The sequence below is a fragment of the Ixodes scapularis genome, unplaced genomic scaffold (assembly GCF_016920785.2).
Source record: "Ixodes scapularis isolate PalLabHiFi unplaced genomic scaffold, ASM1692078v2 PGA_scaffold5__190_contigs__length_132052651, whole genome shotgun sequence".
Lineage (NCBI taxonomy): Eukaryota > Metazoa > Arthropoda > Arachnida > Ixodida > Ixodidae > Ixodes > Ixodes scapularis.
In genome coordinates this window covers 22,435,034-22,462,393 of record NW_024609880.1, presented here as the reverse complement: position 1 = coordinate 22,462,393, position 27,360 = coordinate 22,435,034, and the positions used below count along the sequence as shown (strand labels likewise).

General features: G+C 45.6%; 1 protein-coding gene across 1 annotated transcript in view; it reads right to left on the bottom strand.

Annotated features, from left to right (window-relative positions):
* Nucleotides 1-4,019: 4,019 nt before the first annotated feature.
* Nucleotides 4,020-27,360, bottom strand: part of LOC8041797 (tetraspanin-6) — a 42,230-nt gene continuing 18,889 nt past the window's right edge. The window contains exons 3-7 of the mRNA XM_029994125.4: nt 23,859-24,029; nt 21,448-21,585; nt 19,197-19,280; nt 10,379-10,458; nt 4,020-6,179 (exon numbers count right to left, since the gene is read on the bottom strand). Coding sequence (XP_029849985.2) covers nt 10,387-10,458; nt 19,197-19,280; nt 21,448-21,585; nt 23,859-24,029 — 465 coding nt within the window. The 3' untranslated portion in view covers nt 4,020-6,179; nt 10,379-10,386. The remainder of the gene's footprint in view (nt 6,180-10,378; nt 10,459-19,196; nt 19,281-21,447; nt 21,586-23,858; nt 24,030-27,360) is intronic.

The following is a 27,360-nucleotide window of genomic DNA, read 5'->3' as shown; positions in this document are numbered from 1 at the left end:
ACGTGCCGACCGATACACCACGCCGTTTGTAGCCTGGGAAACATTCCAATGGGGGTCAAATTTTAGCGACATTAAACTGCCGACCTCGAAGGTTTCTTGCGTCGGGCCAGCTCGGGGACTTTCCCGGGTTCTTACAAGACCTCACGTAAACGGCTCACTGACTACGAAACTCTCGGCTTTCCGCGAGGACTCGTCGACTCCGCGTGGTGCAGCACGGGCGGGCTTTCCTAGCTTCCGACGAGCCGAAAGTTTGCATTGCCACCGCGTCACTTTACTAACCATCTAACCGGGGATCGTTCAAACTTCAGAGTGAGCGAGTTACGGTACAGTGCGCAACACCATCAGTGTGAAAACGTGACGGCGGTGCAAGTCGTCGACTAGCATCAAATTACACTGCCTAGGTTAGTGCCACGAGCGAGACACTAAGAGTGTTCGACGACGGCCCTTCGATTTTACAAAAAAAGCGGGGAAAACTATTGCTCGTTCACACTACAGTGTCGCGCAGTGTACACTATTTGCCCCCAGATGGAGGGGCTGTCGGCCCGTGTGCCGCGGAGATGGTGCCCCCCAAGGCGTCAAAAGCGGCGGCAGGTGCAACAATTACCTCGTGCAGCTTGTAGGACGACGTTGGCAGTGCAGCACATCCTCCGAGTGTTGTGTGGAGGCTCGCGCAACGACGGAGGGCGGTACTTTTTACTTCTACGGGGGCTTTATTGCTACTTTGCAACGCATTGCATTCAGCCAGCTTCCTGCATTGGTGAAACCGATATGTGCTCTGCTTTTGTTTGGTTCTATGAGAAAGACAAACAAAGGCTACCAAGTTTAAGTTAAGGTCACTCCCTGCCCGTCCCCAAACAAATGGAACGAGATCTTTCTTTCGACAAACTGATACTTTTATCTTTTAGACCTCTGTACAATTTACGAGGATGTGTATAGCTGTGTTTGTGTGGGGGGAGGGTTTTTAGAGAAAAATGCCAGCGGAATGTCAAAGAAATGCTCAAGTTTTAGGTCAAATGGCACTACTTTTGTAAGTTTTGTTTCATTCAACTAGTTATTGCGTTACAAGAATTGCCCTTTGGAAGTGGCCGCTACCTCTCGGCTTTTTTTTTTTTGCCTTCCTTCCTCATACGCCAGCTCGAGGCTTCTGTGCAGCATGGGGAAGGCACGAGCGTGTGGCTACGAGAAGTGCTTTCGTTGCACGAGGGCTCGCGACCTTTGCTATTATTTTCAAACGGCAGTCATGCCGCCGTTTACAATGCCTAGGATTTCTTCGCCTCTCTCCGAGATGCAGGATGCTTCCGACAGTTGGGAGTTCATCCCCCCCATGCAACCTAACGACCTGCCAGCATTCTCACGAAACCAAATATACCATTTGCGACATCCCCCAAGTGCCCAAGCGCGCGCTAAAAGAATCATCATGGGAACTGTGTTCCTTCAGCCCCTTAGTGATCGGTAATTTCAGCCCTATTCTTGGTTACATAGGTTTTGAGCGTAATTCGGAGTCACCCTGAACAAGCGCCCGATATACCCCAATGACCCGTCATATCACTTTTAAAATTTCTCCTCAATGTCAGCGTTTTTGATACTGTGCATGCTGTCCACCCTTCAACCTGGATGGGCTGCAGAAATTTCTTACATTATTATCATGCTGATATTAATTTAGAAGCTAAAAATGCTATAAACAGCCCCGCGGACTCCGAGCTAAATCCTGGTTTTTGTTGGTGTGAATTATCGGCTTTTTAAGCAATTCCTGCTCAAACAAAAATCACGAGAATGATAATATTGTAAGAGATTTTTGCAGCTCAACCACGTTGAAAGGTGGACCTAATGCGCTGTATCAGAAATGGTGACGTTGAAGAGCAAATTTAAAATATGACGGGTCTTTGGGGTATATCAGGTGCTTGTTCAGGGTGACCTTGAATTATGTTTAGAAACTGTGTAACCATGGAGTTGGTCGAAAATTAGCGATCACTAGGGAACTGAAGGAACACCGTTCCCATGATTCCTTGAGTGCAGGCCGGGGCACTTGGGAATACTGCAAATGGTCTATTGCAGGGGCAGTTGGGTGGCCTCCGTGGATCGTTCGTTTTTTGCGGTCTTTCGAGCACCTTCGGCTCTTGAGGTGCTCTTGGGGCTTGCGTGGCAACAGAGACGCCGTTTGGTGTTGGCGACTTGCGGGAGTGGCCGTCGTCTTTATTTATTTGCCACATTTACCGGGCGAAGGGCCATCCCAATCTGTGGCCAACCCTAAAGCGAGCTGCACATTTGTTCGCAGAGTGGGCGCGTGTGTGCGCCTGTCGTCGTGTTAATTGCATAGGAAAAGCTGCGAGGTCTGACCATTGAAATAGTCATTTTTGGGTTTTTTTAATGTGACGTGGAGAAACAGACTCGTAATAATAAATATTTAAATACGAGCAAAGTGTCGGTTGTCCCGTTGCTTTTCCACAAACTTCTTCGGCAACACCTCGCGACAGTGTTTGAGAAATGGGGAAACAGTTTCTGCTCTGCAGTTCCTGTTTACTGGTTTATAGCGTTGCAGACTCGCCTGCTGCTCGAATGCCATTTGGCCGACTGACAATCTGGACGCCCCTTTGGTGCATGGGTGAACCATACTACCGTTCTGGGCGAGTTTCGAACTAAAATGGTTTTTATTTATGGGCAGTTCTTGCTGCGAACTGCAAAACTGACCGATCGGAGGTGAACAGTAACAAATGCAAAAGAGCCTGTCCGTCGACAGGCCCAGCTTAGCATTGCACGCGTTGCATGTACAGGTACGGAAACTATTTTGCCTTGCGTGTAAAATGTTTCATTCTCAAAGCAAAGGAGACTGGCAGCCTTATGTACTGCATGGAATTGTGAGTCTCCATTGGAATATATTAGGGTTGGTTTAGAACTTGAAGGGGCCATAGATTATGCGACCCCTTGTTTAGACTACACTTAACGAGAAAAATTGGGGACTAATTTGTAGGCAATTAAATTTTTCATGAATTTGCTTTACAGCGAGACATGCTGTATCATTCAGTCCAATTATTTCCAAACAGGATACCAAGGTAGGTCTCAGAATGGCAGAAAGGTCTCGCAAAGTTTTTGAGCCTGCGTTGCGCGTGAAAATGTTGCGTTTTGCATGCGGACAAATTGCAGCTTGCAGAAAGGTATGTTTGTGTAGCTTGTAAACTGTACGAAATTCCTCTCTGTCCAGCTTTCCCAACTGAAGAAAAGCTAACAAAATTACTTTTGTAGATGGGTGGAGAGCAATGCAACAAGAGTAAAGCAACGCTACTCAGTCATAAACGTTTTTTTTTTTTTTTTTTTTTTACGACTGTTAAATTTAGAAGAAAAGAAAATGTAACAGCCACCCTGCATTCAACTCCAGTTGGTAGTTGTAGCAGCCATGGGTCCAGAGGCTTGTCCCTTATCTTGCGACTACCGTAAAATACCTGGGGAGCGCCCACTCTGTTTTCACTGAAAATTGGGTCAATCTAGACATGGGCGCCTCGTTTGGTCAAATTGGGTGCTTAACGTATGTATTTGCAGAACTTCCAAGTTTGGAACACGTTAATAGTGAGCGCTTCAACGAAATGGGCGCTTCCGTGGTATTTTGCGGTAGGTTCTGCGTTACCTCATAGGAGTCTTCTGTTCTAAATCCAGAAAGCATGACAGAGTGAACTTTCCACTGCCAACTGATAATCTTGCCGCTTGTGCCCGTGTAATGTCACTGGAGTGTGTCAGTTGAACAGAAGTTGGTAAAAAGGTTAGGAGGAGTGGTAGACTATTCTTATTTGCACAAAGCCTGTGTCGCCGATAACATTTACATTCACATTTTTTCGAGCCTCTCCGAGCACGGAGAAAGGTAGGTATTTTCAGTTTCCGTTTTGTCCCGACAGTCCTCCAAAATAATATTCGGCGCACATTTATTGGTTGTCTTTGGGTAAATACCGGCAATATGACCGTCGACAAACCACCGATGCGTGCAATCCATATAATACAAAGTTCAACACTTAAAAGAATGACGCTTTGCCTGGTACAGTCCACAACACATTCATTGTAAGCATATACACATACACTGTATAAGCCGCGTCGTCTTCCTTCCGCTCAAACAACGGTGTTGTGCCACGTAACGCAGAAGCTGAACAGTGACCGGCAGTGCAGATCAGTTGTGCACCATCCCGGTAACGCAGGCCGATTACAAGCACGAGGGAGAGTTTTGAAGTGGAAGATACATGTATGTTGAGGAGTAAACAATTCTCAAAATAGCTCTCGACATACCTCTTTCCAGGTATCACAGCCGTTCCTTGTAAACCTAAGCGTGAAAGACTGCAGCGAAAGGAAAACCAAAACATTGCGCATCTATCAAGACGAGCTCGGACGCAGATATTGAATGACGCTCAGACTTCACTTGGAAACAAGACTGATTGTTCTACCTTTGAGATTAATTTCGCTGGGAAGACGGTTGAGAGGACTAAGCATGCTGTAAACAAAGTTTCAGCTGAGATTTTCTGTTTTAAAAATAACGGAATGTCCAAGCCAATCTCGTGCGTACAAGGTCACGGAAACCTCACTTTCGGTTTGAGAAAAGGAAACTTAAGATAAGGGAAGTGCGACTAAGTATGTATAAGGGCACTGAGACTCTAACCAGCCTTTTGGGAGAAAAACAAATATAAAAATTCCATCACCACACACAAAACTTGAGCTCGAGGTTCCAAGAGCAACGAAAAAGTGTTTGCCCTTTTTGACAAAGCTCAAAACTAAACAAAGGGTGAAAAGACCTTTCGGTAGAGATTGTCCAAGAATGATGTCAAGTGCACTCACTACATTGACCAAGAACTAAATGCATCAAAATGTGTGTCTATCGCTAAAACGAACACAAAACATGGGACAGGTCCCACGAGTTCAGAAATATGACTAAAACGAGCAAAGACTAAGTGCTCGTACAGAGCAAACAGACCATCTTAATTCCCTTTTACGAGCAGCAAAATTGTAGCATTCTGCAAAACAAAGAAGTAACCTGCACGGGCCTTCTCAAAACTAAGCAAGATTACGGCGTTCCAAAAATAAATGCTCATTCCAAAATGAGAGGCCATCTGCCAGCCATTGTGATCACTACCGCAATAAAAGCAGAATTTGCTTTTCACACATCTACAGTGCAACCCACTTGCAACGATACCACATATAATGATGTACCTTTTTTAACAATCAGTTTATAAGAGTGTCTAGACCAGAAACAATTTCCAGTCCATGTACCACATTAATTGGTTATAACGACTGAATTTTTGGGTTTTCTCATGTCCATATACCACAATAATCCGTTATAACGACTGAATTTTTTGGGTTTTCTCACTATCGTTATAAGTGGATTACACTGTATGAACTGGGAGGAGGAGCGAAGATCTCTGCTTCGATGGTTTGTGGCCCGGGACCCTTTAAAACTGTGACAAAGTGATAAGCAATGAGACACTAAGTAGGCTACCAGGAACAAGACAATCCCTTAACCCTTTTGTAAAAATCGAACAAATGCCGGCACTTGCATTCTGCAGGGGTAAAGAGACTGGAGCCTGCTGGGATTACGAGCGACAATGCAGGTAACAGGTTTTGGGTTTCAACCGACCTACTTTCCATGGCGGAAGGTGATGAAAGGTGTACGGAGAGCAAATAGCAAATTATCTCCTTCCTTTCGCAAAATACTTGTCTACCAGCAAAAGATAGGAGCACACTGACAGCGCAAATTCGCCACTGCGTGGGGTCCTTTGACCATTTCTACGGTCAAACGACCCTTACTTGCATGGCGTTTATCTTGACGCCAGGCGGCTACAGTCGAATCTCGTTAATTCATACTCGAGGGGAACCAAAAATTTGCTTGAATAAAACAAAGTTTAAATTACCGGGAGTTTCCTTCCATAGAGACGCATAGGATGGGACCTGCATGTTAGTTTGAATTATCCGCAAGTTTGAATTAACGACATTCGACTGTATTACGAGGACGGCACAAGAATATGCATTGTCTGCTCGACCCCTTTCGAGGCCACAGTCTCTTCAGCTGCACCCCATTTCGTGACAACACTTATGCGGTCGAGGCAGCAAAGCACACAATCTCCAACGAGAGCGAACGTGAGAAGGCCCGGACCACCCCAATTGCGGCGAGGGAATGGTCCAGACTCCCCGGACTGCCGCCACGAAGATTTCTGGAAAGAACAGAAACGCCGGGCATTTTGTCAGACTGCCATAGGGGAAACAATGAGGGTTGCCAATCCGGGCCACGTTTTACGACTCGGCACAAATCCCGTTTGGACGCCAAAAGCGGACTAAAACGGCGGCCTAGCCGATTAAAGCCGGCGGTTGAGTAATCCCTGAATTCAGATTTTATCCGTGGGATTGTGAACGGACCCCAAAATAGTGCGAAAACGTCGATAGAGCAGCCTCGACCAGAATTCCCAAAACGTGTCATAGAAAGTCTACTGCACTGAGACGAAAGTTTCCAGCAGGGGTTCTCAAACTTTTGACCTTATTCGGCACCAACGGTAGGCCAGGGACCCTCCCTGATGCAATAGAGCAGACCTTGGGAACACACACCAGGCAGCGTTTGGCTCACCACTGTGCCTCAATGAGTAGCGCTTAAACCGGAATAAGGCACGGGGGCAGTCGAGGAAATTCTGGGGTTCTCCAAGCGCCCAGATTTTTTCGACCATCTCCACCCCCATGCAGGGCGTTTTTCTTCTTTAAGCACTCTTTGGTAAGATCTGAGCCACCCACTGAGTCGTAAATAGGAACCAATCACCCCCTAATATGTGGATTATTGTCAACGTTACTAAAACACTCGGTTGGGAAACTTGCCCTTGAAACCAGGGTCGCTGGCGTCCACCGAGACTGAGCTAAATGCGATAACAGCGCCACCATTTAGGAGTCACTGAATGTTCCCAGAGTACCGAAACTCCCAGGCTCGGGGTGCCAAGATAGCGGCTCAATCATTTTCTTTACTGTGCTCACCGGAAGCTTTTAGAAGGCACGTTTTTGCGTAAAAACAAACGGAAAAAGCTTTTCTTGTAGGAACTTTTATTGGTGATTAGTACAAAATGACAGGCGCAATATGTTTTCTACAATCTTTAGTTTACAAGGTTTTGCGGCACAATTAATATTGTTTTTATACAACCAAGTCTCACCGGTGATTTCAGGGAGCGTGACCCGACCTGGGCGCGTCCTAACTTCGGTGGCAATTCGCGGCGTGTCCGCTTGGGAGACGGGGGTTGGCATACCTGAAACCCTTTCCACCATATATGTTTTGGCATCAAAATGGCCATTTAAAGCCAAAATAGAACCGTCACAGCAGATGCTATCGAATGCGATACTCCCTAATTGATACAGCCGTGCCGTTCCTCGACTGATCGATGCGATCGCAGTTAGCTCGGTTCTGCTGTATGGATAGGTGCCACGTTTTCAGAGCAGGCTCTATGGCAGTATCCCAACTGAGATGTTCTAGTAATGTTGATTACTGTTTAGAGGGACTGTAGGATTCCGCACCGCTTTGCCGCATCAATGCCCGAGAGCGAGAGGTTTGAGAACTGTACAGCGATGGACACCTCGAGTGAGAGACCCAGAGGCTCGAGTTCAAAGAAACGAGCGTGCCTTGATCGGGAGTTGTATGAGAAGCAACACGCATGATATACTGCGCTCGTTCCATATACCCATCTGAACAGCCAGTTTCGTTATGCTCCCACTGCCGCTATATGTCGTGGGACCTGTAGTCTTCTTGCACAAGCGAAACGGCTTTTTTCTCCGTAGAGAGAATTTAAGAGTTTTGCCGCATATACAGTAACTTCCCGATGAGATGTAATCAATGAGATGAGGCACAATTTGCTATTCCTTTCAAAAATGCCGAAAGATAGCCCTCTCTTTGTAATTGCAGGGCCATGGCCAATACTACCCTCGGCAGGAATGGCGTTAATCAACCACGGCGGGAGATAAGCGAACATTGCTGACTGGGAACGACAACCGAATTTGGTATTTGTAATCGCGTTTATGGTGATCTTCAATCTTTCTCTGATTTGTCTCAATGTCTGCCCAATTTTTTTTTAATGCTTTTTTAGGATTTGCGGGATTAATATAAAGGAATGTTATACGAGCACGTCGTGCTAACCTGCAGTCTTGAAAAATTTCAGACTGCGTAAAGTCGCCTTGAAGAAGAGGCAGAGCAGACCTCGAAACGTCGGGTCTTTAATTGGGGCTTGCTTGGACGTCCTCCCCTTTAGTTACCGTAATATCCCTAATCATCACCCACCCCCCTGCCGTCTGAAATTCATAAAAAGAAAGTGGGTTGGCCATGTCTTGGTGGGTAAGTGCAAAAAGTTTAGAAAAACCTAAAAAAAAAGACCATTTTTCTGTACATATCTAATGCAACTGCATGGGAGATATATTAAACTTAAAACTCAAATTAGTTTCATTGTTTGATGCAAGAAATGCCGATGAAAGAAGACTTTTACTATCGCAAAATTTGTTGCTTGCATTAGCACAATGGACACCGCCGATCGGCATATAACGCGAACATCTGTTTTGCGAAAGTAAGTTTCTAGAATCGCTACACTCTCTTCGTTAGTAGGAGAAAAAAAAGAAGTCAACAAGAAACTAGTAAAACCACCCAGGTACAATGGACGAGTGAGCGGGCGAAAGAGGCGACCGAGAGCAATGCTAGGGAAGTGGAAAAGTCGGCGAATGCATTGGGAAATACTTGAGCGTCGGGCCAAGTTGGGCGCTTTGTCAATCGCAGGAAGTAGGTTCTTGCGCAACATTCTTGTTGCGCAAGAGCCTCATCGTTGCGCAAGAGCAACATCCGTCCGCGGCATGCTTTCAATGCAGGTTGAGGTGCCGTTTTTGCGTGATGTGGAAAACACCACAAACACAAGCTCAAATTGGCACGCTTCACGAACGTTTGTGAGCGGCGCTCCAGTGAGTTGGCTTTCTCTCAAACATTGCACAACCTTACCAACTGCATTTGCAACGTTCCTGTAGAAACGGGTTTGCGGTGACCTTATATCAGTGGAGACGGACTTTCACCTTACACTCTGCGGTTACATTCCAGGATATGGGGAATTCACTGACCTCGCAATCGCTGAATGGGTTACTGCTTGTTCTATCTTTCAGACTTTTTTCTTTTGGTTCGAACAAACCTTTTTGCGAGAAAAACAAACTTTTATTTTGTTATTTCTATCGTTTCCCTTTTGCACGCACATACTCCAACCTCAGGGTCGTGGAAATCAGGGAGTAAATGCGCAGACAAAGTGAAGTGCCTTTCCCTCCTTCGTTTTACTTTGCCACAGACGTCCTCCAACCGTAAGGTCCGCGGCCGCTTTATTTGGGGCGGGGTGAATGATCGCCGATCGCGGTGTCTGCATTGGGGTATTTGTAGGGGTGGACGATGACTCAGGATATTACGGTAGTTTTAAGGCCCGTTCACACTCTTGCAACCGAGTACGACCGAGAGAGACCAGACCGGTTTTTAAGCCTCTTGCGATCTCTTAGGACCAGCTCCGCTGCAGGGCATCCGGTCCTACGAAGTCGCAAAAGGCTTGAAAACCGGTCTGGTCTCTCTCGGTCGCAAGAGTGTGAACAGCGCTTTACACCAACCAGACAGACATCAGTCAAATGTTTAGCTTCAGAAGATAGTATACTGTCTAAACCGGTTATAACGAAATCAACGGGATTCGGAAATCAATTCACTATATCCGCTATTTCGTTATAACCGACTTCGGTTATAACGAAGTGCAAAGGGAATGGGAAATCGTGATCGGTTCGCTACAGCCGCTATTTCATTATAACCGACTTCGTTCTAACCGGGCTCGAGAGTAGTAACTCTGTTTAGTGTATATTGGTTGTCATGTTTTTGCTAAAAGGTTACGTAATGTTATTATGGACTACATGTCCTCACACAGAAGTGCGAAAGTTTTTTTGAGAGACAGATTGCACCCCTGCAATAAACATATTATTAAAACTGCCGCAGTCCGCGTGAGCAGAGCACGAGACGGCACGAGCTGTCTCGTAAACTACAGTTATGCCAGCATTGTGCATGCATGGAACTCTTTGCAAGATTGCTCTATTGTTCTTCCACTGTCAACAAAGTGGGAAGATGTGTGTTCCACCACAATTTAGCTAACGAGGTTCTACGCAAATTATTGTTTCCCAACTCCATTGACATCCACAAGTTCCTCCCTATTTATCTCTCGAAAAAATTTTGTAGAGGCTCCACTGCATTTGCTTTTTCACTTTCCCAAAATCTGCAGTGGTCTGGAGAAGTGTTATCAGACATCGGAAAAAATCGAGCTCGAATGCCCCAAAATATAGCCGTGTGCCCCACTCGACATGCTGCAACTGTAGTTCCAGAAAGAAAACTCACCCGACCGCTTATTCAACACGTTCGTATTTCGCCTTGTTGATGTTCGAAGCGAGGCAGAAAGACAGAACCACTCCGAAGAGCTGCAAAAAATGGGAACGGTGGGAACTGAGGTAAGACTCAGGAAAGTGCTAGTACCGAGCAGACGCGAAACTGTCGCACGTGCCTCGACCAATATTGCGGGCCCAATGTTGTACTTCGCACGTTCATTCCAACAATATGACGCTCCCAGAATGTCAAATGGGTCATTCCACACCAAACGATCCAGCCCCTAAATCGACCATCACGGATTTGGTTTTAAAAAATTGTAGGCACTGAAATCGACGTAAAAGTAATCTTCCCAATATATTTTTGCAGTAAAATATTTTTTGCTCCTTTGACGACCCCTTGGTTACCTCGAAAAACTGGCTTCAAGGGCTATATACGGCTTTTTTTTTTCCTGGCAGTTTTGAAAGTAGGCTGTAAAATAACACTGTTTTTAGTAACTAAATAGGTCCCTCTAAATGCCCAAATAGTTACTTGCATGTAATTTCAACATTTTCTGGCAATTTCGTGGCAGTAACAATAGCCTAAAATGCCGATATTCACGTTTTTTTCCTCGTAAAAGGGCAAAAGTATCAGGCATAAATTTCACTTGTTTTCATAGCACTTAGATTGAAGTTCATTATAAAAATATTTTTCGTATAATATTTGTTGCGGTGTTTCGACCAAAAAATCGCCAATCTTGAAAATAGCGCAAAAAGAGCAACTTTCACTTAAGAATAATGGTGTGAGGTGGTCGGTCTAAAAATATATTGACAACGGCAATGCATCATTTAGAACCCAGACATCAAACAAGCAATGTTAGAAAAAAGTGTTATTTCTTAAACGCGAAAAAATAATTTTTGAAATCCGGGCCAACTCAGCTCGTCGGCCCCAAGGCGGGCACTCAAGCTGATGATGGGTAGGGAGTCTTCCGAATACTTGCTCTATCTAGCCTTCTCAGACGCAGTCAATTTGAGGACGTGACGCCGTCGTGACGTTCACTGTTCTGAAAGAGAAGTGAAGCCGACGTTCATTTCGGTCAATGAGGTTAGCTCGAAGTAATGGAGTCTAGGGATGCCGCGAACTTTTTTCGAATCGAAGTTTCGATGATCGAATCAAGCGGTTCGAAAGGTTCGAAAGATTTCGATTTTTTGAATTGTCTATATCGTAAAATTCGACGGAGGTCGAATTTTCGAACTTGTTAAGCTAAGAAGTTCGACGCTTTTCGAACCGTCGAACTTATTACGCTAAAAAATTCGATATTTTTCGAACTTTCGAATTTATTGCGCTGCAAGGTTCGATGCTTGTCGAACTTTCGAACTTGACTGACCAAAAAATTCGATAAATTTCGAACTTTCGAACTTATTTATCAAAAAAATTCGAAAAGTTTTGAACTTTCGAATTCTGAAAAGTCAGAAGTTCGACGAACTTCGAACTTATAGGGTAAAAGTTCGACGTTCGTCGAACTTCGAAAGACCGGCGGACGGTTTCATTCGATTTCAAGTAGTGGGGTACATTCGTAATTTTTTTTCTCGAACTTTTACACGCGGTGCTGCGTTCCTTACGAAAGACAATGTCATTTATTTCAATGTTCTGGCATGCTTAGGTTTAAAGAAATAAATCCCCGAAGGGGCGAGGACGGACGACGGGTTTTTGACGATTATCATTTGTGCCAGATTTGAAGCACGCTGCAGCCGGAGCTATTTATGGTAGATATGTTATACTTTTTTTTTTTAAGAATGATCTATGTATAGCGTAGGTAAGTGCCGTCTTAAGATGTGATTATTGTTATTCAACGTGAGTTTCGAAGAAATGTCCAAACATGTATCTGCATGCAATTATGACCTAAACTTGATATTTATTTTCGTCTAAGTTGTTTGAGGTATCGCATTTAAATTAACACCACAGACAGTACGTATCATTGCCATCTGCAGAATACAAAATAATATATTTATTGTTTTTTCACATTAAGGAATAAATTAACTCATGGCAGAAGATTTCTAGTAGTGTTCAAGTTCAGCACGTCATTAAAAGAAAACTTTTTTTTTTTTTCGCTTCACGTTCCTGGGACGTGTTTCTTTTAGCCTGTACACATTTTGGTAAAAGAGACTTGTTTCGAAGTTCTGAACCTCTGAATATGCAAGAATAGAACACTTCCGACGAATTCTTGATAGTTTTTTTTTTCTCCTGCTTTTTATTCCCGCATTTATTCTCTTTTTTTTTTTTTTTTTTCTTTTGTTACTATCGGCACAGGTGTTTAGGTCGAAAAGACAGCTTTGAACTTCCGAACCACTAAGCATCTGACGAGCAGTGCCTTCTGACAACGAGTTTCTAACAATGACCATCTACGCAACCTTTTATGCAGTGAAGAGCTACAGTAGCTATACATATGCATAAATAATTTCAGATTAAAATAAGCTCGACCACGCCCTCTTTCCCCGTATTGTTTGCTTTAACAGTCCGAAATACCTGCAAGAAGAAGAAAGAGGCTGAAGCCCCCCCCCCCCGCTACCCTCTTTCCCCCCGTTTTTCCTCTTCCGACGCCACTTGTATGGTAGAACGCTCCTCAACCTCGAGTTGTGTCGGCTTTTGTGCTTTTTGCGAGGCGATTCCTCCGTCCCAGAAAATAAACCTCCAGTACAATTATAAACTTCACCGGATCGGATTACTACCAGCGTGCAAGGGGTGGCGAGCTAGTTTGCCAGGTCGCTTCAAGGTTTCTCTGAGCCTCAACCTCCTGCTCGCCCCTGGCCGTTTCGAACTGGATGAGTCTCGTAAAACAGTGTGTTCGTGCAATCACTACTGCGTGATAAAGACCCCCGCCCCCCCGCCCCGCCCCCGCCCCCCCCCCCCCCCCCCCCCCCCGGGGGCTGGCGGTCACAATTCTGCACTGGCAAATATTCTAGCACGTCCGGGACACTCGTCTCATTTAATTGCCTTACCAACTTCGCAGAATCTAGATATCACACCCTAACTTTTCTAAACTTGATTTTGTGAAAACAAGTGAGTCGTGAAAACGTTATTTGAAACTGAAACTGTAGAAAAACTTGAAAATCGGACTTCAAACTTTAAAAACTTGGATTAAAAAAAAATTCAAAATCTTCAAAGTTTTTTTTTTTTTTTTGAATTTAGCGTTAAAAGAGAATCGAAACTTTCGAACTTTTCGAACTTTATGCCAAAAGAAATTCGAAATCTTCGAATTGTTCGAACTTCATGTCTATAAAAATTCGAAGCGTTCGAAGTTTTCGAATTTTTTTTTACAAAGAATTTCGAAATCTTCGAATTTATCGAACCTGAAGTAAAACAATATTCGAAATATTCGAATTCGAAATTTTAGAAACCGTGAAAGCTTCGAAATTTTCGAATTCGAAACTCCGCTGTGGACAAAAGTTGCGAATTTTTCGAAATCGCATTTCGGTCGGTACGAAAATATCGAAATTTTTCGAAATCGAACCTCAGTTCGCTTCGCAAATATCGAAACCTTTCGAAATCGAACCTAGGGTGGTTCGCGACATCCCTAATGGAGTCCTCTAGTCCCGCGGATAGGTAGAGCGGCATTGAACCGGGATAATAACGTCTCTCGCCGCACCTGAACATCACTTTCCGGCACCCAGATCGCTCGAATTTGTGTCAGGTTGTCGCGTGCCCAGTTGAAGAGATTTAGTGATGTTAAAATTTGTCCGCTGAATGGTCTTTGTAGGCTTGACTTTGCAGCCAGTCTTTTCACAGTTCCGCCCACTCCATCGCAGGCACTTTTTCCATGCGATGTAGCAAAAAAGTTCCATGTTGCACTGAGGTTGTAGTCTTCCACGTGATGACAGAGGATTACAAAGTTCTTTTTGTTTTTGTATTGAGACGCCGCACCATCTGAGAAGTAATGAATGTGTTCTACGTGAGGCAGTTGGGCTTTCAAGTCATCCAGGAACATTTTCTGGAAAGTCGACACTGTTGCAGTGGTATGGTCCAAACAGTCTGATATCATTGCGTATGATATGACGTGGAGCTCGTCTTGACGATCTGGTGGACGAAAATATACGACGACGGGATGAACTGTAGCTTGGGTATTGTCCCAATGATATGATTGTGGAGCGTCCTGAACAAGAAAGCTGTAGTTTTCAGCAAAATCTAGCAGCACAATTGCTTCTGTTGGCGTAAGACGCATTTTTAAGTCGCGTAGATGACGCGCCTGAACCTTGCTCATGAAGTGATGCGTCTTTAGTTCTTTCAGCATCTCTAGCAACCGCTCAGACAATTCTTCTGGCGTGATAACTATCGTTTGGAGTTTGCACCGTGCTCCACTGACCCATTGACACACGGTAACGTTGCTCACTAAGTCAGGGTCAAGGGCTGCGGAGTTCATAAGCAAAGCTGCGACGTGCGTAGTGCCTGGGCATTGCTTACACCTGCCAAGCATGCAGTCTTCATTGTTTAAGTCACACACTGTCATTCCTACCAAAGAATCAACTGTGTGTTCCAGACCTGATGAGTGAAGAAGAAACTTCAGGTTCTGGTGATAAAGGCAAACGCAGACTGAGTGCGTTCCTGAAGCTCCAGCAAGCGGACAGTGCTTGGGCCGTAGAGCAGCGAACTTTGAGAATCCGCATTTCACTCCGTTGTTGCACTTCTTCCATTCCTCATATGCTTCCTTCAGGTTTATTAAAAGCAATCTTTTTTGGCTCCCACGAACGACGTCTTTTTTGCCTGGAAGGCAGATGGAAACAAGTTCGTCTTCATAAAAGTTTCTGACAGAGCTTTTAGTGGATTCGTCTAGTGGTCTGTTCACCCTTTTGGTTGAGCAACTCAAGATGCCCTTCTCTTTTTTCATTGACATGGCAAGGCAAACCTGTCTTTCAGAGGCACCAAAATACTGCACGATCCGGTTTCGCGACCACGAGCTCGGGGCCAGGGTCAAAAGCGAAATCTTATTTGATCGGTCTTTTTCTTCGCCAAAGCGCTTCTTGACTTCTTCCATGAGCCGTCTGTAGTCGTCTGTCCGGAACTCATAACTAGGTCTTGGTCTAGATGTCGACGAGACGTTAACGTCCGCAGTGTTGGTCAGGTTACAGACATTCCGGCTTCGACTGTCCAGCGTCGTTTGCATATCCATATTTGTTTGTCTGCACTTCTGCCCCGTGGACAGGGGAATTTCCCCAACTGCTGAAAATTTGAGACTCAACGATGAGGGAAATGCTTCTTCCTGGTCGCTAATTTCAGAGGAGGTCATCTGTTCAGTAAGCGTGTCAGTAGTCTGCTTGAACCTCACGCCCATTTGGAAGCAGCGAACTTTGCACCCGGGGCACAACCTTTCTCCAGGAACAAGCTTCAATGACGGTAGAGCTATCGCAAGCTCTAGTGATATAACTGATGTCCCACGCCGGCTGCTGGTGTGTTCAAGGAATGGGTCCATACAGAACTTGGAAGCCAGAAGTGTGGTATACTTCTTTACGTAAGTATGATAATGATGAGCGCATATTGTGTTGAGCGCGTCTTCGTCTTTATTTGCACGCAGAGCCAAAAGGCGTTCTTTTTCTGTCACAGTTGAAATTCTAACGAGAAACTTCCTGTTGACTTGCGCCGTTTTATGGCACCCTTTTGGCCCCAATGAACATGGCACAAGATGGTCTTCTGAAAAAAGATGCATTGTTTGCTTAGTGCACCCAAATAGCTGAATTTCACCTGCTTTTTTTGGAATTACTGTAACAAGTACGAGGATAAAACCTCGCTTTTAGAACGTTTAAAAGCAATAACTAGTAAAAATATTGCCTAAAACCCACCTTCAGATTCCCTGGCATGATCCGTGGAAGCCCGACTACCGGCGTTATTAGGTTCCATGGAAAAGGTTTGTTCAATTTACACCCATTACATGTGAACGCACGCCGCTGGGCGATTAGCAGACGATGTCAAAACCACTTTTTAAACTCTGCTGTCTGCTTTGTGCGCCTATTTAGCGAACCCGTCTGCTCTGCGCGCTCGCTTAGCGAACCCGTCTGCTTTGCGCGCTCGCATAGCGAACCCGTCTGCTCTGTTGCCCGGTGGCGTCGCCGCTGCAGTACGCCGCTGTTCGACGTCTCTGGACAGGCACGCGACCGGTGCGGCGACCGACATTGAAAAATTATTTTTTCGCGTTTAAGAAATAACACTTTTTTCTAACATTGCTTATTTGATGTCTGGGTTCTAAATGACGCATTGCCGTTGACAATATATTTTTAGACCGACCACCTCACACCGTTATTCTTAAGTGAAAGTTGCTCTTTTTGCGCTATTTTCAAGATTGGCGATTTTTTGGTCGAAACACCGCAACAAATATTATACGAAAAATATTTTTATAATGAACTTCAATCTAAGTGCTATGAATACAAGTGAAATTTATGCCTGATACTTTTGCCCTTTTACGAGGAAAAAAATGTGAATATCGGCATTTTAGGCTATTGTTACTGCCCCGGAATTACAAGAAAAGGTTGAAATTACATGCAAGTAACTATTTGGGCATTTAGAGGGACCTATTTAGTTACTAAAAACAGCGTTATTTTACAACCTACTTTCAGAACTGCCAGGAAAAAAAATGCCGTATATAGCCCTTGAAGCCAGTTTTTCGGGGTAATCAAGGGGTCGTCAAAGGAGCAAAAAATATTTTACTGCAAAAATATACTGGGAATATTACTTTTACATCGATTTAAGTGCCTACGATTTTTTAAAACCAAATCTGTGATGGTCGATTTAGGGGCTGGATCGTTTGGTGTGGAATGACCCAAATGTAACCTGCAACCTCGATTATATTGAACCGTCGTAGGTCCTGTGCAATAAGCAAACGTTGAGGATAGTGGCCTGTCTGGCACTGGTCAGCGGCAAACAATACAGGAGCCTGCGAGCTTGCGCTCTGTATTCCAAAGTCGCCTGCTAGCTCAGGCTATGGAATGACGTCATCTGCCGCCGAGCTGTGGTTTAAACAATAGGGAGCCCTATGGTTTGAAAACCGGTGGCTTCGCTGCATTTCCATAGGATTTAAGCCTTTTTCTTTTTTTAATTTTTTCTCAAATAGATTTGCTCTTTGCAAATTTTACAAAAAAAATGCACCATCCGTGGGCAACGCTGCACAAAACCGTAGCACGATAGGTTAAGAAATTGAATTTTGCGGTCGATTTAAAGAGCCTGGCTGCTCCCTGGGACATCCGGTATAGTTGGCGGAAGATTGAGGCAGAATATTCTAGGCTCCCTGGGAAGGCTTCAAAAAAGCTGTGCCGTACAAGTCGGTCTTCCGCCTGCGCTTGGTGCTGCCATCAGGCCACCATCAATGCCCTATATCGTCCACTCAATCTTTATTTTGTTTAGGCATAGGTTCGCCCTATTAAACGTTTAGTTTGCTTCAGTGTTTCACCGCCTCATCAATCGTCATTCGTGGCAATATCAACTCGCCGGTTTAGTTACCTTTACGTACGTTCCATCTCCGCGACAACATAGTGGAGGGAAAAAATTAAAAATCAATTAGCTCAATCAATTAACTTGGCAGTAACCTTAATGAGTTCAAGTGAATTGTTCCTAAGGCTCGTATATTGTTCACATGCCGATTTTTGTCATTATGAAGTCCTACATATAAATTTTAATCAACGTTAATATTCAAATGACAAAAGCCTCATTTTTACTCCAAGTAATAATTGCAGTTTTATTACAACCTTCAGAGCTTCAAAGAAACATCAACTTGGGTGCTCAATATCATTCTCTTCTAAGATGAGTTCCGTGGAATATACTATTTGGTTTACCTTTGGCTGCGTAGCTAAAACAACTATCTGCAGCAGTTCCTACTGTCCTTCATTGTTCGGCATATTGTTGTCGTGCCCGGCACTCGTACGCGCAACAGCTAGTTCCGTGTTTGAGGGAATCAAACCTGTCGTGCAATTGATGCTAATAAAAAGTTGCGCGGAAGTGGGAAGGCAAATTAGACAATGTCTTCCGATAGAGAGGCCAACGCATTAATCTTTACGTAGAATATTTAAAATTATACAGATAGTAATGAATCGTAAACATGTACTCCAAAATGGATTTTCGGCTGCTCTAAAAGGTTCTCCAAAATAACTCGGACTGATAGCATCGCTGCGAGCTTTACATGCCGTTGCAGGAAACACTTTTTCCGTCCTCAAAAATGTTAAAACAGTCCGCGAAGAAGCAAAATGATTATGCCGAACACCATAGCGGAAGTTAAGCAAGCTGCGTTTTCTAATTGTAACGACGGCCAATCGCATCCCCTCCGCTTCGAGTACCGAAAGGGCGTAATGGAGCGAAACACTAAGAGGCCGACATACACTTTGCGCTTTCCATTTTTTTCTCTCGCTTCCTCCATTCTTATATTCTTTCCAACGTTCATGTTGCCCGAACCTCTCTCCGCTCGCAGTTTAAGAGAGGGGGACGCCAAGAGGATTGTTTTTCCTGCAGAAAACGGAAGTCGTATGTCGGCCTCTGAGCGTAGCCTATTTGGCGGCTCTAGTGTCGATGGTCGTCCTCAAGTGGCAACAAACGACATCGCTAAAGCAGTCGCGTGGTGGGATGTTTTGGAAAAAAAAGGTGTGAGAAAATACGAGATCTTCCGCGGCACGTCGAGCTGCAGAGCCAACTGCAGCGGAACAAACATCTGCCCCGCAGCGGCTGCGACACCAGCAGAATCGTGGCAGGACGTAACACCCGTGTGACATAGTCGGACAGAAGGACCAGTTTTGAGGACTTGGTGGACGTCACCGGAAGGCGTTGCAGGCAGCATAGCGAGAGTGCTCCAGTGTTGCCCATTGGCTTCCACGGAGGAGCTCACCTGGAAGAAGGCAAAGCCCACGGCTCCTCCCGCAATGGCGCTCAGGTTGGTGTCCAGGAACCGCATCACCTTGCTGTAGCAGCCCTGCGTCGCAAATTAAATCGTGATGCCATTTTGGTTTTGCAGTTTAAGTAGGGTTCGAGTCGGGCAGAGTACAGTTATCATCTTGAGCCATGGCAACGCAATCTTGTCTCACAGCTCGCGAGCGAACCTCCCAAAACAAAATTATGAAATATTGCGCGACCCTCGCTTTTCCGGGCAGATACCTCGAATTAAGGAAATTGTCTTTTCTTGCCCAAGATAATATAACGTACCATACTTACTTAAACACAGGTCAACCTTTGTTCTAGAGAGGTTGACGAGAATAAATTATATACCGAGTCGGGCATTTACGCGAGTGAAGGACAAGTAAATGTCTATACACATTTATTTTGCGGCATCCCTCGATCACCTTACTCAAAACTCGCTCGTCGATCGTGCTAGCTGCGTATCCAAACTTCTAAACCAGTCCATAAAGCGTCTCCCTCAGCATAGCCCTCGCTCCCCGCAGCTCGTGTCCAACTTCACCGCTAGACCGGCACGCTAGAAGATGCTGGCACCTCGGGTCTCCACTACCTTGAGAAGCTCGCAAATTGCACTCCCCATAGAAGGTTGACCTTCTTTGTTCACATGGAAGTCACTCGACCCCTAGATTTAAAGAGCAGTGTTGGGTGAGGCTATGAACGAGCGTGCAATAGATACTTTCAAGAGAAAATCCACGAAACCAGATAAAGTTGCCCGTCCTATTAAGACAAAAGGATCACCAAAAGGATCATCAAAAGCCACGAAAAAACTATCAACATAAAATTTTTTCGAGGTTCCGCTTCTTTTTTGGCGAAGGAATTCCGAGGTCATTCGTAAGCCCATTCACATTCCTTTAAAACTGGTAGCAAAATTTCCTTCCGTACCAATCCCTTTCACTCTGATGTGCGCCAGGAGGAATGAACCCTCCTCTAGATAATGAGCGCCGCTACGGCCGATCTGAACCTCCGCTGTGCCTGCAGTCCTTGAAAGTTTCCTTCTCTCTCGTTCTGCCAAGTTCTAGCCTTAGCCTGGACCAGAGTTCCTTTAAACACTGCGGGATGTGCCAAAGGAGCGTGGCAGGCCTTCCGCATTTGTAGTGTCCGCAACGGTGCAACCAACTAGTCAAAACCACCACTATGAAAGGCACTGAAGATCTAAAGATATGATTTTAATATATTATACGAGCCAGCATTAATAAACAAACTGGCTTCACTTGGTCACATGCAGGACTGCATGTTTAAAATTAACAAAATTACTCCTTCATTTTGTTGTAGTATCCAGTGAAATACCGCTTGAGCAAATTTCAGAGGACCTCCATCAAATGTTTGTCTCAGGGCTGCCCAAATAGGACAGAGCATGCTGTACTTTCAAGGCTTCCACGGCATGTGCCACAAGAGCCGCTGCGTGCACGTCCGTCTCCAGTTTGGACGTGAACCGCAGAAACAGCGCAGCTTTCCCTCATTGCTCTTCCCCTTTCTTGTTTCCAGGACGCTGCGATCGATAACAATGACGGACACCTCGATGACAGCCAGCAGAGTGTGCGAGTGGCTGTCCGGACCCACATGATGGGTCCGGACAGCCACTCCAAGGATACAAGCAAAAAAAACTTTCCCTCCGGCAAAAAAAAAAAAAAAAAAAAATTAACGAAAGCGGATTGGAGTGTAGTATATGTTGTGAATTTAGAAAATACTCAATCTGCTTAGAGGAAACACACCATCTACCAAGTCCTGTTTGACAGTCTCTCAAGTGAAAGTTCACTCAACCGAATCCACTGGAGACAACGGGGTCTCGCTGGGGAATTTTACGAAAGTTTATTCATTCGAATAGTTTGTTCAACTGGAGTTTTTATTCGGTGGTAACTCACCGCAATAGTCAATTGATATCTCGTTAATTTTGAAACAGCTATAAAATGTACAATGCATTAAAATTTCTTTATAGGATAATCATGGAAGTGTTAGTACACTAGAACAAACTTACTAATGTTCATCGCGTAACGTGCTGGTGCTTTCTCGCCACCGTTACATTGCCTCGCAACGGCTCCTTGGCCTCGTCGAGCTGTTTTCAACTTGCTTTACTGTGGAAACCGCAACATTACGCATGCCGTAAATGAACTCTGAACTCCGACTAAACAGTCCCCGAAACTGAGGAATCCATCGAACCGAAGGACGCAGGGCGGACCGTCTCTCACCTCGGCTCGCAGCGTGAGGTTCTCGGCGGTGCAGGCCACGTTGGGGGCGGAGCAGCAGCTCTTGGGGAAGTGTTGGCTGCCCTTGTAGTACCCGGTGGCCAGCCAGTCCTCAGCACTCATTAAGCCGCAGCAGCCCAGCTGGGGGAAACCGAACGTGACGCCATGGCCTTTCACTGGCGTGCTAGTGCCACGTACGGCCCGTGCACCCAAACTGGTCCTCAAGTGGCAACTAACAAAATAACCTCATTGCGGAAAACATTTTCTATACTCCATTTCGTTCCGAGTCCGACGCCGCAATCCGACAGCCTGTCGAGCCGCTCCGAAAGTGCGTCGTCGCGGCACTCCTTGTCTCTGCGCGTTTGCTACGGCCAACGAAACCCATAGCGTGCAGTAAATGCGCCTCCGTTGCGTGCTCTTTTCTGCACGCAACTGGTCTGGCTGGCGATCGCAAACCCACGTAGGTGACAAGCACCGCGACGATACACTTTTGGCGCCGCTCCGTCGGATCATAGCTTTCGATGCGGTCGGAGCTGACGCCAAACGAGGTATAGCATGCGGAAGACCCGGTCAAGTAGTCTCATGCTCCCCTCCGAGCCAAGATTCTCCTTGCTTCTTTTTTGCAGCAACGTCAAGGGCAAAGACTTTTTAGAGCGCAGCTCTTAGGCGCTGTTTCCGGCTTGAGCAGCGTCAGCGTCGCCGCCACTGTAATTGCGCGGTGCACTATAGAAAATGTCCCATAATGCACCGTGCGGGACCCTCGTGACGTCACGAGGGTACCACGCGGTGCGTTACGGGACATTTCCCATGATGCACTGTGCGGGGAGGAGGACGAGGGGGAGGATGAGGAGGAGGATGTAGGGGGATGGGGAGGAGGAGGGGAAGAGGAGAGAGGATAAGGAGGAGAAAGAAGGAGAGGAGGAGGAGGAGGAGAAGGCAAGCACAGAAGGAGTAGATGAGGAGGGAGGAGGAGAGGGTATAGATGAGGAGGAGGGGCATACCGTCTCCCCTCCATACCCTCCCCTCCTCCTCAAGAGCTGCGCTGTAATTCGGCATTACAGGAAGTTGTAAACGTCTTTAATTTTTTTCTTCTTTTTAATACCTATAGAGGGTGCAAGCTGCGCGTATTCAAGCGCCGAATGACGTTTGTAAATTATGTTCTACGATGATTACAAACACACTACACCCCCGACATCAAAACGGCCTGGAAGCGTTAATAATGAGACGTCGACCATCTCCCGGTTTTTTAAGGTGGGACCGCATTCTACCGAAGCTAGCCAAGATTTTTTTGTGCTTGGACCATGTTCTCAAAGGGAGAGCGGAGGCGGCACCAAACACGCACTTTGTCCGCAAACTACTTGGCGCGCATTGTGCGTCGGCACGTTATCGGCCGTCCCACACAACGCTCCTCGGCCTCAGTTAGTGCGGTTAATCATTCTCCGCATCGTCACAAAAAAAAGAAATAGAGGCGAAAGAGAATGGCTCGGCGGTCTTTTCGAAAAGACACGATAATTTTGAGCACGACGGTTTCATTAATGTAGGGTGTCTCAAGTCACCAGGATCGATCTGAAATGGACCGTAAAAATCGGCACCCGCACGAAGCAATCTAAACTTTCCGTCAAAGATATATTTCACAATTCAGTTTTTTCTCGTAAAATTACAAAGCGTAGCTCCCTTTCTGTAAAAAATAGGGCCAAGAAACTTGCCCTGGTCAACGGAGGACGGTGACGCAAATGACCGAGTTGAGTTGCGGGGCGCGTTTGGCATGCATACTGATAGTGGCGTCGGGAGCATTGTCCGAAGGCATAGTCGACCAGCGGAAGAAAGCAGATGACAAAAACACGAAATCCGTTAGCAGCAAAAGCGCCGTCATTATGCAAACACATTTTTTTTTTACTTTTAAGTTTTGCTCTTGTTGTCCGCATTAACTTTTAAGCCAAAGGTACTTTAAAAAAAGATTATGTTCCTTTTAATAAACCACGGTGGTTTGCGCCCAGTCAAAGAGCAACACTTTGTAATTTTACAACAAAAACCGACCCGTGAAATACACCTTTGACGAAAAGTTCAGAATGCTACGTGAAGGCTTCCATTTTTTACGGTCCATTTTAGATCGAGCCTCGCGACTTGGGGCACCCTATAAATTCAAAATGCAGCCGCAAATTTTTTCTTCCTCGTCTCCACAAGGCGGCGCCTGACGGCCGTTCCGAAGGCATCGACAGGAAGAGGGAAGTCGGCGACGGCTCAGATAAGTAGTTTTTTTCCCGACTTTCCGCCGTCCGAGGGTCCCACCGTTGCAATAAGTGCGCCGACTGTCCTAGTCCGTTCTCGGTGCCTCAAATTTCCACTGGGTCGGCGCCGTCGGGAGTTCTACCTCTCCCACAACCACTGAGGCGCTCTTTTGAGGCGATGCATACGTTGTTCTGGACGAAGTCGACGGTCTCGTCAGACATGCCCCCCGCGCCGTAGTGAACCATGGAGGAGTTCATGCCGCGGCCGATGCCCTCCTTCACCTGCCGGATGTACACGTAGCCCACGATGCCCGCCGTCAGCTCGGCCAGGAACACCAGGATCAGCACCCCGCCGAACTGCGCAGACGGCCACCGTCAGAGAGCACAGGACTGTTTGGTCTGGTGCTTGCCGTCAAACCGAGTGACGGCAGCTGCCCTCGCCGTGTCGCTATGCGTTTAATCCGACATCCTTAAATTTACCCCTCCCTTCATCTATCTTCTTTTCTTTCTCTTCTGTACGTACGTCCGTATCCACGTATTAGTTATCTGCGAAGCATCACGAGCCTACAATTACAGGTTCTCGGCCTTCTGTGGTTCCCTGACTCTCCGGAGTTCAATGAAGAATACATGCCCCGACTCTTTGGAGTTAAATAAGGAATGCAAATACTGTAACCAACATTATTTCTGCACGCTCCACATTACGCAAATTTCGGTAAGTGTTGGTTTTAGGAATATGTCGTGACTGGGGGTGGATCTATCTGCTACCAAGGGGTGACATATACTGCGTGACACTGCTGGTGCAAACGCGATGGTGCCGCTTTATTTTTTTCATTTTACTCGAACAAAAGAACGACAGGTACTAAACTTACCTACCCCAAATGAGAACCTCCTGTCACATAAATACATTTTAGGAGAATGTTCTAATTTTAACGAAAGAGAAAAAAGAAATGGAGATGGCTCGTTTGCGTAATAAAATTTTCGCAGCAGTTTTAGCCGTAAAACTCGCCGAAAATTCGGTCCTCAAAAAACTGTCATTTGAAGTATGTTACAGTTTGGTGCAGCTTTAAGACTTCGAAGCTCGGCAAAAATTATTTTCTTATATTAGCAGCTTAGTATTAGTATTATGAGGTGTGTCATATTTATTTTTGTTCAACATTAACCGAAAAAAACTAAAAAAAGACACTCGCATGATTACCACCATGCTTGCATTGATTTTGAAATTAGATTATAGTCAAATTGGATCTGTTCTTAAGTGAGATATACTTAGAAATAGCTCTAGCCTAAGTAATGGTACACACATGTACAAATACTCAAAAATACAGAAAAACAAAGAAAAACTGTACTGTTAAAAGCACACTCGTGCCATAAAATCTACCACGGCGCCGAACACACTGAAATCATTCTCAATTCATTTCACAAGACGAGGACGTTTTAGCATTATGATGGTTTGCACGAGGGAAAAGAAAAAGACAGCAGAGAAACAAGCCTACTAGTACAGCCTAGTATTCTGCTATGTGCAGTTTTGTACAAAAATAGAGAGCAGTGTTGAGTCATTTTGGAGCCCCTTTTAAAGCAGACAAAAGTCCATTTTGGTGCAGTAAAAGAAATCCTTGGAGCAGAACATTTAGCATCGACTGCACAGCAGGTTCGATTCTCTCAAACATGGAACTAGCTTTTTAGATGCACATAGAAACAATCCAAACAGCAACAAGATACTGTTGAATGAACAACACTAGGAGCTGCTGTGAATGCTGTCTTTGGATACAAAATCAAAGGCAAATCAAACGCTTAACTAAAATAATGAAAGAAAAGGATAATTTTGAGCACCGAAATTGATGTTCCGTTACAGTTTTAAAGGGACACTGACACCCTCCCAAAAAAATATTTTATTTTTTGCTAGGCAATTTAAAGGGCCCATGAAACGAATTCTGGGCTGGGATAAAACAATTTAGATTGGGATTTTACTAGTAGCGCATCGTTTAGTGGGCCGAAAGAAAAAAAGGTAGAAAGTCAAAAGCCTGACTTTCGGTGCGAAAATTTGAAAACACAACGGACTATTTCGTACCTCCTTCCCTTCATAGGCTCTCTACCTTTCCACTGTGATACATCCGCGGCCCCCAAAGCGCGTCACCCAGCCTAAACACACGTCGCACGACGTCGGACCTCACTTATTCCCTTCACCCCTAAGCTGACATTGCAGTGGAAGCTACGCGCTTGCTGGACCAATCAGCCACCTTCCATTCATCACCTGACCTCATTCCCTGCATGTGGGTATGCACAAAGGAGCATCACCACATGGCAAGAGTGTGGCTGGCCCAACAAGCACGTAGCTTCCACAGCACTGTCAGCTTCGGGGTGAATGGGGTGGGGAAAGAAACTTTTGTCTGAATTTTGAGCGATGGGCTAATCTTCTAGGGGGAGAATGGCTGTGTCTGGGTACACAAACGAGAGACCGAGCAAGAGGGGACTCCCCACTTTCCGTCTTCTTGAACTGTTTGGTACAATGCGCAATTTATGAGTTAAGGAAAGCTAAACGGGAAAAAGTTAGAAAATGTTTCATGACCCCTTTAATATGGTCTCAGGAGACTATCGAATCAACCTTTTACTACAGAGTCACATATATTTTTTAATGAAGCCAAACAAACTGAGCTGCTCCAAACCGAAACATGAGCACGGAAGCTCATGGCCGCAACATGTGGACGATGTGCACGGAGGAGGAAGAAATGTAGAGGAGAGAGATGCCGGAAATCACGTAACTACACCCAACCGCATTTTTTTTTTTTTTCCTATTTTTTGGTGCGTGATGCAGGCGACGACAACGTTGCGTGCACTGTTTGTCGCGTGATTGTTTCGCATTTATGTTCCTTCCGCTCTATGTTCTGCGCTTGAAGATCGATTGGCCAGTACCACGAACGACAGTTCCGAAGCAGCGGCCCCACATCCGACGTAATGTTGGTCCGTCGTGCGCCGCCATCACGTCGTCCAGTCCGTGGTACGTCGTCATATTGAGAATGCATGTACTTGTGATCTGTGCAATAGTTTTTTTTTTTTTTTTCCATCAACGTATTTGCAGCTTCTTGGAGGCCACAAAAACGGGGTCCATGTTCTGTTTTATTTGTAATAGTGAATGTGGGCCTTGAGGACCAACGACTCTGAATATATTTGGTACGCTATAGTTTGAGTGCTACGTGATTATATAAAAGGGAGCGATCGCGACTGAAACCGTCCAATTCTCGACCGGCTGTTTTCGGGCGGAAATAAAACTAATTTCGAGCCTCCAAGTCATGCTCTGGGTGGTTGGGCTCTCATAGACCGACACGCGGAGCGCCTCTGTTTACCAACACGGCCGGAAGGCCGCGCATGCACGGTAGCTCTGTGGGCAAAAGCGGCCGGCTTTCCGTGTTTTCGCCATTGCGTTGTGTGGCGTGCGCTCGTTGTTAACGTTTTAGGGACGCTTGTAGCTTTATTTGGGCGTCGTATTTTCTGACAACGTATGTCATATGCTATGCCCGACTATTTGAGCTCACTACCCAAGCATGAACGGCACCGGTATCGAAAGAAACTGTGCGTGGACAGCGTTGCCTACGAGGATCCGTACGCTGTAAACAAGGCCTGCTGGACTACCGACGTGAAGTTGCTGCCACCGAAGTCGACGGCTCACGTCGTTGTTTATTTAGTTTTTTCGCCA